General features: G+C 39.3%; 2 protein-coding genes across 2 annotated transcripts; both read right to left on the bottom strand.

Moving 5' to 3' along the window:
- Positions 1–2,995: 2,995 nt before the first annotated feature.
- On the bottom strand, positions 2,996–6,166 carry LOC121503797 (3-mercaptopyruvate sulfurtransferase-like). Its single transcript, XM_041778357.1, has 2 exons — positions 5,568–6,166; positions 2,996–3,825 (listed from the first exon to the last, which is right to left on the bottom strand). The coding sequence occupies exons 1-2, from the start codon at positions 6,154–6,156 to the stop codon at positions 3,527–3,529; spliced, it is 888 nt and encodes a 295-aa protein (XP_041634291.1). The 5' UTR covers positions 6,157–6,166; the 3' UTR covers positions 2,996–3,526.
- Positions 6,167–8,167: 2,001 nt separating this feature from the next.
- LOC121503796 (3-mercaptopyruvate sulfurtransferase-like) lies at positions 8,168–12,887 on the bottom strand. Its single transcript, XM_041778356.1, has 2 exons — positions 12,230–12,887; positions 8,168–8,661 (listed from the first exon to the last, which is right to left on the bottom strand). The coding sequence occupies exons 1-2, from the start codon at positions 12,822–12,824 to the stop codon at positions 8,363–8,365; spliced, it is 894 nt and encodes a 297-aa protein (XP_041634290.1). The 5' UTR covers positions 12,825–12,887; the 3' UTR covers positions 8,168–8,362.
- Between the last annotated feature and the right edge of the window lie 1,143 nt (positions 12,888–14,030).

Raw genomic sequence — 14,030 nt, 5'->3', positions numbered from 1 at the left:
AAAAAGGTAGTTAAAAGGCCCAATTATGCTGTAAAATGGGCATTTTAACATGAGACCTAATGGGGATTCCTTTGCTTTTACAGCCAGCATCAGATGGACACTTGAGGGAGTTTAGTTTGTTGCTTTCTGCATTGACTTTAATTCTCATCACTGGCAGTTGCTGCCAATTTCTGATACTGAATTTAAAATTTGCAATGTGTAATTACAGCATTAATTATTGCAGTGTAATGATGTATTGAATTTCCCTTCAGGGATAAATAAAGTTCTTATATTGTCTTGTATTGTATGTACAACATAATCAGATTTCAGCATGCATGTTATCCAACCTACATCTTTCTGCTGCTCAAAATAATCAAGTTTTGTATCTGGAAATGTATTAAACAATGATGAAGCTGCTGTCACGCTCAGAAAGCGGGGTAATATTTGATTTAGGAATACCTACCTCATGCAGTCAGCGTAGTCCAAGTCCAAAGCTCCAGAACAACTGCTGAAAATGAGTCGCTCAAAATGGAGTATTCGGTCCATTTTGCCCATTGGTAATGCTCTTTTGTTCTGCTCTCTACAGTTTTCTTTTTGCCTCAACGGAACATAGCAACAGCTGACATCATTAACAATGGTACAGATAACTCATTCCTCACTTTGTCGCCCAGTTCAAGGATAAAAATGCCAAACTCCTTATACAGGAAGATGATGCTGATGCTGGCAGGATGAAGTGACTGCTTTCCCTGGAATCTTCAAAGCACCTTTTCAAACCATTACCCCAGCTTAGAAGTATGAAGATTTTCACATTTATTCCTTTGTCTAGTGCAATAAGTTAAATAAGTCACATTTTACAGATGCACATTGCACCACTATGGCGTAACCAAAGCTTAAATACACAAACTTTCTTTATTGGAAAATCGGGCATCTTGCCAGACACCTCAAATCGAGCACAGGAACCGGACTGAACTGGTTTTGATTTCCTCTGCGTCAGCTACTTTTTTTTTCTTTTTTTTTTTTTTTTTTTGAATATGCTGTATCATGTCTCAGCAAAAGCCAAAGTCTTTATGTGTGCAGACTTTGCACACTCAGAACCCCCTCTCAATGTCCAACTTTGCACCCATAAAGAAGTGTTTTGGTTTGATAGTTGAACATTGTGATTTGCATCAAAACATTTTTTTTAGCATTTGACCAAAAGAAAGGGTTAAACGGCTTCCAATAGTCCCATGGTTGAGGGGGGAGAGACTCTTGATTTATATTTCTTCCATGTACAGTAGTATTTTGACCTTGTGTTTCCCACGGGTTACCTGTAAAGCTAAATATTTACTTTTCTGGTTGCTTAGTTACTTAGTAAAGGATTTTTGAGGGCTGGGACTGTAAAAATCTAGCTGTTTCAAAGAGAGAAAAATAAAGCAACCTATTTGAATGTGGCAAACAAAAACTTAATGTTTAACTTAAACTAAACACTATGACATCCTGCCTTAAAGCAAAACAATCTTCGATGAACGTAGCGCTTTAAATACAACTCATTATTTCAAAGGTAACTGCAACTTGATGCCTCTCCTTTCATGTAAAAGTAGATACTTTGTCTTAAAGCATTGTGGCAGTAGTTTTACATGCACAGTATGTAATTTCTGCTGCCGGGGAGCTCTCAATCAAAATAACAACAAAAGATGATGAGCGCAGATAAAAAGCTGAACTCTGCCCATCTCCTCTGTTTGCTTGTTTTGAATGGAAGACTCTGTTCAACAAAAAAAAAGCACTCAATAAGCTGTATGTACTAAACAGAAAACCAACATTTTGGTTTAAATGACAAACTTTATATAATGAAGGGGAAAAGCTGTTAAAAAGTGGCCTTCCTGGCTTGCACGCCACCTACTTGAAAAGCATTCTGTGATAGCTTACAATGCAAACCAAGAGGGGCACTTTTTAACTGCTTTTCCCTCTCATTATGTTAAATTCATCAGACACCAAAACACTGGTTTACTGTCTAGTGAATTAACCTTATGGATTTGAGTTTTGAATGAACAAAGTCCTCAATTAAAGTGAAAGTAGTCATGCTAAGCAGTGTGTCAAGCCTCTATTCGACCAGAAAAATGCAAGATGGGGCTGCAATGTTACAAGGAGTGGAGTTCCACGTTACAAGGGTGAGCTTAGATGATTGAACTCAAACCAATGGCAGAGAAGCTGGGCATACACTGTGCGATTTCAAGCCAACTCTACGACCATCAAGTCAAGGGGGTTGGCGGCATTAGAAAGTCATTACTGCTGTATGCTGTCTGACAGTTTATGAAGGAAACAACACTCCAAAGTTGATGATTCTGCTCGTGGTTCTGCTCTCACTAAAGGGTGTCTGGAGTTGCACGACCAATATATCAAATATGTCAGAAATCTGTCTGCCCAGTCAGGAGCAGCTGGTCAGGCTGTGTTCAGGCCATAGACAGCTGTCGTATCCACCTGTACACAGCACGACAAATGCCGCCTGATCAGACTGAAAATCCGTGTGACTTCCAAGAAATTAGTATGGCTCAAACTTTGTAGCTGAATCACATGAAATTCGCAGTGTACGTTCAACTTAAGTGACGCAAAACATGAATTAGATGCAGCAACAGAAAGGCAGCTTCCAGGAGCTGATACCACTGCATTATGTAGCAATCTTTCTACCTAACATCCTGCATTTCCGTAACTGCAACTATAATGAGACAAATCCTGTCCCTATTCTAGATATTAATAATTACTCTGGCTTTGCCAACTGTTGGAAACAGGGAGGAAATGTGGAAAGTAAGGATGCACGATATTGGATTTTGGCAAATATCCAATATTTGCTAATTATATTTCAATTATATATTTAAAATAGTAGTAGTCATGATTGAATTAATGAAGATATTTTAGTGCAAAAATTCTACATATTGCACCTTTAAATTGCAGCTCAAAGTTGGTCATACAACAGCCACACCACTTTCAGTACATAATCAGTTTAAGTATAAAACTATAAACAAAACATTGACATCTTAAATTGATAGATTAATACATATTTTATTTGCTGCAAGACATAAAAATAAGATATATCCCCCATTTTTTGTACATTGCATTGCATGGACATATTAAGGTGAAAATGTTTAATAATAATAACAATGACTAAACTAGGTGTTACAGCTGAATGCTTTGACTTAGCTTTGTATCAATACAACTACCATTTCCATTACCGTTCTACTCGTTTAGAACTAGTGCAGCATATGGCTCCCTACCCTTCCTTCTCAGAGTATGCAGACATTTCAAGATTTGAATAATGTCATAGGATCACCCTTTTTTGTTTTTCCTGTACTTTTTCATCAAAAACAAAACAGAAAAGTGAAAGTAACAGGGTCTCAAGACCCCCTCGTTTAATTAAAGGAGCCCAATCCTTTTTGCAATTAACACATCATTAGTTACTTTGCAATGTTGCAATTTAAATACAAAGTGCATACTATAAGGCTGGTTGGATCATATTCTATCTATTAGCATCACAGTCAGAAAAGGCCATGGATACGATCCCTTCCTCTTTCATTCACACCTTCTTCTCCTCTCCCTCTGAGATGATCAGCTCTGGAGACGCCCTCTTAAACCACTCAGACCAGGAGCCATCATAAATGGGCACCCCAGGGTGTCCGAGGATGTGAGCAGCCAGGGCAACGTGACACGCCGTGACACCAGAACCACAGGTGGCCCAGAGGGGTTTCTCCAGGTCTATACCTGCCTCTTTGAACAGGCCAGACAGGGCGTCAGGTGCAAGCTCTTTACCGGAAGCGTCCATGAATGTAGGAAATGGCATGTTGATGGTGCCGGGGAAGTGTCCTGGCAGCGTGTCTGTGAAAAAAATATAAATGGAAGCTCATTAAGCTGATTTCCTCTGTAAAGTTACAATGAAATGTTACCTTTTACAATGAAATGTTTGCTTGGTTGTTTAGATGGCTCTTGGCCATCTGAGACATTTTAATCAGCTCTTTTACTGTGTTATTATGCTCATTAGTAACCCATTTTTCTACCACTTCTTTTCCACTATAATAATAAAAAACCTTTATCGAAACAGTGATAATAATCTCTTTCCTTTCTGCCTGGGTTCTTTGTTTAACTTCACTGTTTGTCTTCCACCCAAGTTGCTCAGAGTTTGTTCAAATGCTGCACAGCTGGCAGTGCAGTTAGTGACACCAGATAACCGAAAGATAACCTCAGTGCGCTGAACTCACTAACTTAGCTGCAAGTGTCATCATCAGCTCTGGCTGCATGTAACACTCACCGACTTCTAAGAATTCCTGAAACAAGGATATCATGACTACCTGTGACACATAATCAGGATACGTCCAAAACCAGATCATTCCAGGGATATCAATGTATATGGAAGTAAACACATTCACTAAACAGCAAATCAGATCGTCTGATTAAAGCTAAAAGGTGTGGCCTTAAGTCACAAAAGAAATCAGTTGGCCTTTTTTAATTTTTCTGATTATTTTTTAGTCAAATTAGCACAAGCTTGACAATGTGCCTGGGATCATAGAAAACTGAGTAATTTACTTTTTGTTCTTTTTGATATATATTTTTATATGGAGTGACTTATCTATTCTTATGTTAATTTAAAGTTGGTGTGTAACTACCTGCTGGTAAGAGGTTTTCAACAACAATAAAAAATCCAATTTGAACTTCATAATCACAGCCTTTAAAGGAGATCATACATGTCCAGTAGACTTCTTAACGGGAGCCCTAAGAGATCAATCCCAGTATATTTATTTCATTATCTTATTTCACCCTGTGATAACAAGTAAAGTTTTATTGTTTCTAGGGATGCATGATATCAAATTTTTGCCGATATTTACAGATTCATTTTAGCCGATATTGATATTCAAATATGTTTTCAGACCTAAAACTTCAGTCCTTTGAACAAACTTTAAGGTTTGAGGATGAACAAAGAAACAAAATTGAGACCTTAAATCACACTTAAAGGTTTGAAGAATGAGGATAAATAAAGAAAAAGACTTCACCTCACATAGGTCTATTGTTCTGGCCTAAAACTTCACTAATTTATTACTATTTACAGCCAAAATTTGCAGAATTTTTTATATCTGCCAATACGAATATCTAATTACTTTTATACGAATACCGTAATAATTTGTATAGTTTAATTATTTTATGAAGACCTCCACAAACCAGCATTGTCATCCTGAGACAGCCTAATAAATGGAGAACTACTTCAAGTAAACATGTAATTTAGGCTACATGTCAGACAGCAAAACAGTCAAAAAGTGATTTGCCAGCTTCGGGCTTCTGTACAAAATACAGCTTAATCCTACTCAATGGCGGCAAAATGTTTTTTATCCCTACTTTGCCCGCAAATTGTACTTCTTTTTCTTCACATAGCATTAGAAGGGGCCTCGGTGCAGGACACGTCCTGTTATGAAGCTGTCATGCGTGATTTGGCTACCGGGTGATTTTGAGCTGTAGTACTAGGTTATGTGAACTGCAGAGCTCAAACAATATGTTAAATATCAGCATTTTAGGCACGTAATGTATACTGTAAGTAAAAGGCTTAAGTTTATAAATGAAATCCTGCTCACCATCTCTGGGCTCCGGCTCGGTCCCTCTGAACCTCCCAGCAGACCTGGCGTCCACCACTTGTACCTGCTTAGTTCTGATGTTTTCCAGTACGTCTTCGTAACTTTTCACCCAGGATTGATTCGCTGTCGCCTTAAACTCCAACGTCTCTGGCTTGGAGTACTCTGAAGTCACGGGATATCCATCCGCTAGCCAGTTTTTAAAGCCTCCGTCCAGCACCGACACCAAACTGTGCCCAAACGTCCGGAACATCCACCACACCCGGGGCGCGCAGTAGGAGCCGAAGTCGCTGGTGTCGTAAACCACTACGTGGGTGTCATTACCGATGCCCAGCTTTCCAACATACTGAGAGAAGTGACTGGAAGTGGGCAGCATGTGATCAAACGCGGAGGTCCTATCGCTGCACTCGTCTATGCAGAAAAACGAGGAGCCCGGGATGTGCTTCTGCGCGAATTCTGCTTTCGGGTCTCGTTTTGTTTTTGGAAGGTACCAAGAAGTGTCGAGAATGCGGAGTTTGGGTCCGACCAGGTTGTTTCTGACTGCATCTGCCAGCCACTGACCGGACACCAGAGCCCGGGTCTGAGCCGCCATGACGGGGAGCAGAGAAATACAAACTCCGGGCGCTAGAGGGAAGTCATTTCTATGGGTGCTCTGAAAGTTCAAATTTGTGCAAATATCCGCCTGGGTTACATGAACTTTGGCTGTTTAAATATTTAGGACAAAAAATGTTTGAATATTTACAACGATGTCAAGGCAATCTGTGGAAGCCCTTTTCCGCCACTTCAAAAAGGAAATAAAAAAGAAACTACTAGATCAAGTCATAATCATGACGTAAAAAGAGGGAATCTGAAAAGCAGTCATGATTATGACATAAAATAAGTTACAATATTGATATAAAAAGTCGGATTGAGATAAAACGTCAGTTACTAAAGTCAAAATTGTATGATATCATTATTACATAAAAATTCAATATTATGAGATTTAAAGCTATAATTATGAGCTAAAATGAATCATCATTTGGATAAAAGTCACAATAGTAAAAACAAGTCCAATTTATGAGATATGAAGTATTAATTATGCCACAAATGTCAAAATTCTGAGATAGAAAGGCATAATGAGACAAAATCGAGATAAAAGGGTCCCAATTAAGAGATAAAACGTCATAATCACGAGATAGTCTATAATTGTGAGCTAAAAAGTCAAAATTGAGGGAGGAAAAAAAACAAAATTAACACTTAAAGTAAAAGATGATAAGTGCAGATTAAAAGCTGAACTCTGCCCATCTACTCTGTTCACTTGTTTTGAATTAAAGACTGTTCAACAAAAAAAAAAAAACACACTCAATAAGCTGTATGTACTAAACGGTAAACCAGCATTTTAGTTTAAATGACAAATTTTACATAATGAGAAGGAAAAGCTGTTAAAAAGTGGCCTCCTTGGCTTGCACACCGCCTGCTTGAAAAGCATTCTGTGATGGCTTACAGCACGAACCAAGAAGGGCACTTTTTAACTGCTTTCCCCTCTCATTATGTTAAATTCATCAGACACCAAAACACTGGTTTACCGTCTAGTGAATTAACCTTATGGATTTGAGTTTTGAATGAACAAAGTCCTCAATTAAAGTGAAAGTAGTCATGCTAAGCAGTGGGTCAAGCCTCTTTGACCTGGAAATGCAAGATTGGGCTGCAATTTCAAGTCAACTCTACGACAGTCAAGGGGGTTGGCGGCATTAGAAAGTAGTATGGCTCAAACTTTGTAGCTGAATCACATGAAATTCGCAGTGTACGCTCAACTTAAGTGACGCAAAACATGAATTAGATGCAGCAACAGAAAGGCAGCTTCCAGGAGCAGATACCACTGCGTTATGTAGCAATCTTTCTACCTAACATCCTGCATTTCCATGACTGCAACTATAACGAGACCAATCCTGTCCCTATTCTAGATATTAATAATTACTCTGGCTTTGCCAACTGTTGGAAATAGGGAGGAAATGTGGAAAGTAGGGATGCACGATATTGGATTTCTGCAAATATCCAATATTTGCTAATTATATTTCAATTATATATTGAAAATAGTAGTAGTCATGATTGAATTAATGTAGATATTTTAGTGCAAAAATTCTACATATTGCACCTTTAAATTGCAGCTCAAAGTTGGTCATACAACAGCCACACCACTTTCAGTACATAATCAGGTTAAGTATAAAACTTTAAACAAAACATTGACATCTTAAGTTGATAGATTAATACATATTTTATTTGCTGCAAGACAAAAAAATAAGCTATATTCCCCATCTTTTGTACATTGCATTGCACGGACATATTAAAGGTGAAAATGTTTAATAATAATAATAACAATAACAATGACTAAACTAGGTGTTACAGCTAAATGCTTTGACTTAGCTTTGTATCAACACAACTACCATATAATTTAAATGATTTATAATAGAACACATTTGTTCTACTCTTTTAGAACTAGTGCAGCATATGGCTCCCTACCCTTCCTTCTCAGAGTATGCAGACATTTCAAGATTTGAATAATGTCATAGGATCACCCTTTTTTGTTTTCCCTGTACTTTTTCATCAAAAACAAAACAGAAAAGTGAAAGTAACAGGGTCTCAAGACCCCCTCGTTTAATTAAAGGAGCCCAATCCTTTTTGCAATTAACACATCATTAGTTACTTTGCAATGTTGCAATTTAAATACAAAGTGCATACTATAAGGCTGGTTGGATCATATTCTATCTATTAGCATCACTGTCAGAAAAGGCCATGGATATGATCCCTTCCTCTTCCATTCAGACCTTCTTCCCCTCTCCCTCTGAGATGATCAGCTCTGGAGACGCCCTCTTAAACCACTCAGACCAGGAGCCGTCATAAATGGGCACCCCAGGGTGCCCAAGGATATGAGCAGCCAGGGCAACGTGGCACGCCGTGACACCAAATGCACAGGTGGCCCAGAGGGGTTTCTCCAGGTCTATACCCGCCTCTTTGAACAGTCTGGACAGGGCATCAGGTGCAAGCTCTTTACCGGAAGCATCCATGAATGTAGGAAATGGCATGTTGATGGTGCCGGGGAAATGTCCTGGCAGGATGTCTGTGAAAAAATATAAATGGAAGCTCATTAAGCCGATTTCCTCTGTAAAGTTCAGCCACCTTTTATTGCCTTTTACAATGAAATGTTTGCTTGGTTGTTTACAGATGGGTCTTGACCATCTGAGACATTTTAATCAGCTCTTTTACTGTGTTATTATGCTCATTAGTAACCCATTTTTATACCTCTTCTTTTCCACTATAATAATAAAAAATCTTTATCTATTCTTGTCAATTTAAAATTTGTGTATAACTACCACCTGGTAAGGGATTTTCAATAACAATAAAAGGTCATTATTTAGCTGCTTACAATACAACATGCTTAAATGCCTAAAATGACATTAAACTCACATAATGTATTGCATAATTACTCAAATTAAATACAAGGCTGAAAAATCAAACAAAAAAAAATCCAATTTGAACTTCATAATCACAGCCTTTTAAGGAGATCGTACAGTGGTGTGAAAAAGTATTTGCCCCCTTTCTGATTCCTGAGTTTTTTGCATATTCAGCACACTTAAATGTTTCGGATCATCAAACCAATTTTTATATTTCACAAAGACAACCCAAGTACATAGAAAATGCAGTGTTTGAATGATTATGTAACTTTTTAAGGGGGGAAAAAAATCCAAACCTATCTGGCCCTGTGTGAAAAAGTAATTGCCCCCTGAACCTAATAACTTGTCGTGCCACCCTTGGCAGCAATAACTGAAATCAAGTGTTTGCGATAACAGGTGATGAGTGCTTCCTCATCACTGTGGAGGAATTTTGACCCACTCCTCTTCTCAGAATTGCTTCAACTCAGCCATATTGGAGGGTTTTCCAGCATGAACTGCCGTTTAAGGTCACACCACAGCAGCAGCAGTTGGATTTAAGTCCGGACCCTGACTGGGCCACTCCAAAACCTTAATTTAGTTTATCTTGAGCCATTGAGAGGTGGACTTGCAGGTGTATTTCGGGTCATTGTCCTGCTGCATAACCCAAGAGCGCTTGAGCTTGAGGGCACATACTGATGGCCTGACGTTCGCCTTCAGGATTTTCTGGTAGACAGCAGAATTCATTGTTCCATCAATCACAGCAAGTGCACTAGGTCCTGAAGCAGCAAAGCAGCCCCAGACCATCACACTGACACCACCACGTCTGACTGCTGGCATGATGTTCTTTTTATCAAATGCTGTTATTTTTATGCCCGATGTAACGGGACTCAAACCTTCCAAAAAGTTCAACTTTTGTCTCGTCAGTCCACAGAATATTTCTCCAAAAGTCTTGGGGATCATCAAGATGTTTCTTGGAAAATGTGAGGCGAGCCTTCCTGCTCTTTTTGGTCAGCAGTGGTTTTGGCCTTGGAACTCTCCCATGGGTGCCATTTTTGCCCAGTGTCTTTCTTATGGTTGAGTCATGAACACTGACCTTAACTGAGGCCAGTGAGGCCTAATTCACTAATTTATTATTATACTAGTGCATCTCAAAAAATTAAAATATCATGAAAAAGTTCAATATTTTTTGTCACTTGTTTCTGAAAGTGAAAATCATATATTATATAGACTCATTACACACAGAGTGAAGTATTTCAAGCCTTTATTTCTTGAAATGTTGATGATTATGGCTTAAAGATAAGAAAACCCAAAATTCAGTGTCCCAAAAAATTTGAATATCACATAAGATCAATTAAAAAAGGATATTTTCAACAGAAATGTCAGGCTTCTGAAAAGTATCTTCATTTCTATGCCTTCAATACTTGGTTGAGCCTCCTTTTGCATGAATTACTGCATCAGTGCGGTGTGGCATTGAGGCGATCAGCCTGTGGCACTGCTCAGGTGCAATGGAAGCCCAGGTTGCTTTGATAGCGGCCTTCAGGTCATCTGCATTGTTGGGTTTGGCGTCTCTCGTCTTCCTATTGACAATACCCCATAGATTCTCTATGGGGTTCAGGTCAGGTGAGTTTGCTGGCCAATCAAGCACAGTAACACCATGGTCATTGAACCAGCTTTTGGTACCTTTGGCAGTGTGGGCAGGTGCCAAGTCCTGCTGGAAAATGAAATCAGCATCTCAATGAAGCTTGTCAGCAGAAGGAAGCATGAAATGCTCTAAAATGTCCTGGTAGATGGCTGCGTTGACTGTAGACTTCAGAAAACACAGTGGACCAACACCAGCAGATGCCATGGCAGCCCAAATCATCACTGGTTGTGGAAACTTCACACTGGACTTCACGCAACATGGATTCTGTGCTTCTCCACTCTTCCTCCAGACTCTGAGACCTTGATTTCCAAATTATATGCAAAATTTACTTTTATCTGAAAAGAGGACTTTGGACCACTGAGCAACAGTCCAGTTCTCTCTCTCCACAGCCCAGGCAAGATGCTTCTGACGTCTCTGTTTCAGGAGTGGCTTGACATGGAGAATGTGACATTTGTAGCCCATGTCTAGGATTTGTCTGTGCGTAGTGGCTCCTGATGCACTGACTCCAGCCTCAGTCCACTCCTTGCGAAGCTCCCCCAAATTCTTGAAGGTAACTTGCTTGACAATCCTCTCAAGGCTGCAGTTCTCCCTTATGCTGGTGCACCTTTCCCTACCACACTTTTTCCTTCCACACAACTTTCTATGAATATGCCTGGATACAGCACTCTGTGAACAACCAGCTTCTTTAGCAATGACGTTTTGTGGCTTACCCTCCTTGTGGAGGGTGTGAAAGACTGTCTTCTGGACATCTGTCAAGTCTGCAGTCCTCCCCATGATTGTGTAGCCTTCTGGCCCAGACTGAGAGACCATTTAAAGGCTCAGGAAACCTTTGAGGTCTTTTGAGTTAATTAGCTGATTAATGTGTGACATCATGACTTTCCAATATTGACCTTTTTCACAATATTCACATTTTTTGAGACACTGAATTTTGGGTTTTCTTATCTTTAAGCCATAATCATCAACATTTCAAGAAATAAAAGCTTGAAATACTTCACTCTGTGTGTAATGAGTCTATATAATATATGGTTTTCACTTTCAGGAAAGAGTGACAAATATTGAACTTTTTCATGATATTCTGATTTTTTGAGATGCACTAGCATACAGCCAAAATTTGCAGAATTTTTTGTATCTGCCAATACGAATATCTAATAACTTTAACACTAATACCACAATAATTTGTATATTTTACTTATTTTATTAAGACCTCCATAAACCAGCATTGTCATCCTGAGAACCTAATAAATGGAGAACTACTTCAAGTAAACATGTAACGTGGGCTACATGTTAAACAGCCAAAAAGTGATTTGCCAGCTTTGGGCTTCTGTACAAAATACAGCTTAATCCTACTCAATGGCAGCAAAATGTTTTTTATCTTTATTTTTTACCCGAAAATTGTATTTATTTTTCTTCGCATAGCATTAGACGGGGCCTCGGTGCAGGACACGTCCTGTTATGAAGCTGTCATGCGTGATTTGGCTACCAGGTAATTTTGAGCTGTAGTACTAGGTTATGTGAACTGCAGAGCTCAAACAATATGTTAAATATCAGCATTTCAGACACGTAATGTATACTATAAGTAAAAGGCTTAAGTTTATAAATGAAATCCTGCTCACCATCTCTGGGCTCCGGCTCGGTCCCTCTGAACCTCCCAGCCGACCTGGCGTCCACCACTTGTACCTGCTTAGTTTTGATGTTTTCCAGTATGTCTTCGTAACTTTTCACCCAGGATTGATTCGCTGTCGCCTTAAACTCCAACGTCTCTGGCTTGGAGTACTCTGAAGTCACGGGATATCCATCCGCTAGCCAGTTTTTAAAGCCTCCGTCCAGCACCGACACCAAACTGTGCCCAAACGTCCGGAACATCCACCACACCCGGGGCGCGCAGTAGGAGCCGAAGTCGCTGGTGTCGTAAACCACTACGTGGGTGTCATTACCGATGCCCAGCTTTCCAACATACTGAGAGAAGTGACTGGAAGTGGGCAGCATGTTGTCAAACGCCGAGGTCTTATCGCTGCACTCGTCTATGCAGAAAAACGAGGAGCCCGGGATATGCTTCTGCGCGAATTCTGCTTTCGGGTCTCGTTTTGTGTTTGGAAGGTAGCGGTACCAAGAAGTGTCGAGAATGCGGAGTTTGGGTCCGACCAGGTTGTTTCTGACTGCATCTGCCAGCCACTGACCGGACACCAGAGCCCGGATCTGAGCCGCCATGACGGGGAGCAGAGAAATACAGACTCTGGGCGCAAGAGGGAAGTCGGTTGCTCTGAAAGTTCACATTTGTGAAAATATCCGCCCGGGTTACATGAACTTTGGCTGTTTAAATATTTACAACAATAAAATGTTTGAATATTTACAACGATGTCAAGCCAAATTAAGTAAGCCCATTTTAAAAAATAAATAAAAAATAAATTATGAGATCAAGTCACAATTATGACGTAAAAAATCTGAAAAGCAGCCATTATGACATAAGGTAGGTCATAATATTGACATAAAAAATCCAATTGAGATAAAACATTAATTATTAGACTAAAGTCAAAATTGTGTGATATAATCATTATTAACCTGACATGACAGATGGATGTGTTTCACATATCCATCTGGGAAAGCTTCAACAGGAAACGTTTGAGAAAAGGCAGAGGCTGTCACATCTCTACAGGCCAATAAGAGCAACAACACACATGACATAGCCGCGAGCTGCGCATGCGCAGCTACTGAGGAATAACGCGAAACATGGCGACTATAGACATGTAAGAACTTGACTTTTGTCGTTTTTGAAAAGAAAACAACTCACTGCTGTTCTTTGTTCTTCTTTTAACAAAGAAATGTTGTCAAGTTCTGATAAAACTGGCACTTTAGCAGCATCCACGCTAATGTCTTCCTCCAGAACTGCACCAGCTCTTGCTGCTGCTTGTTTACGTCACGGCTATGCTGCGTGAAAGTACTGCCCCTCGTCACTGATTGGTCCTGTCATTTTCTAACCGGGCCCAAACGCTTCAGATGGGAGCTTTACAAGATGGATTCACCAGTGAGAAATAAGGAAACAGGCATATCCATCTGCTTTGCAACATTACATACGTTACATTATTACATAAAAAGTCAATATTATGACATTTAAAGTTATAATTACAAGCTAAAAAGTCAACATTTGGATAAAAGTCACAATTGTAAGGAAAAAAAAGTCCAAATTATGAAATAGGAAGTGTTAATTATGCCACAAACAAAAAAATTCTGAGGTAAGGAGGCATAATGAGACAAAATCGAGATAAAAGGGTCCCAATTAAGAGAATAAACATCATAATCACAAGATAGTCAATAATTAGGAGCTAAAAAGTCAAAATTGAAGGGAAAAAAAATCTAAATTTACACTAAAAGTAAAAATTGTGAGGAAAAAATAATATATTATGAAATATAGTATAC

The sequence above is a fragment of the Cheilinus undulatus genome, linkage group 21 (assembly GCF_018320785.1).
Source record: "Cheilinus undulatus linkage group 21, ASM1832078v1, whole genome shotgun sequence".
In the NCBI taxonomy this organism is placed as follows: domain Eukaryota; kingdom Metazoa; phylum Chordata; class Actinopteri; order Labriformes; family Labridae; genus Cheilinus; species Cheilinus undulatus.
The sequence above is the reverse complement of the archived record's forward strand: the minus strand, read 5'-3'. Positions and strand labels throughout refer to the sequence as shown.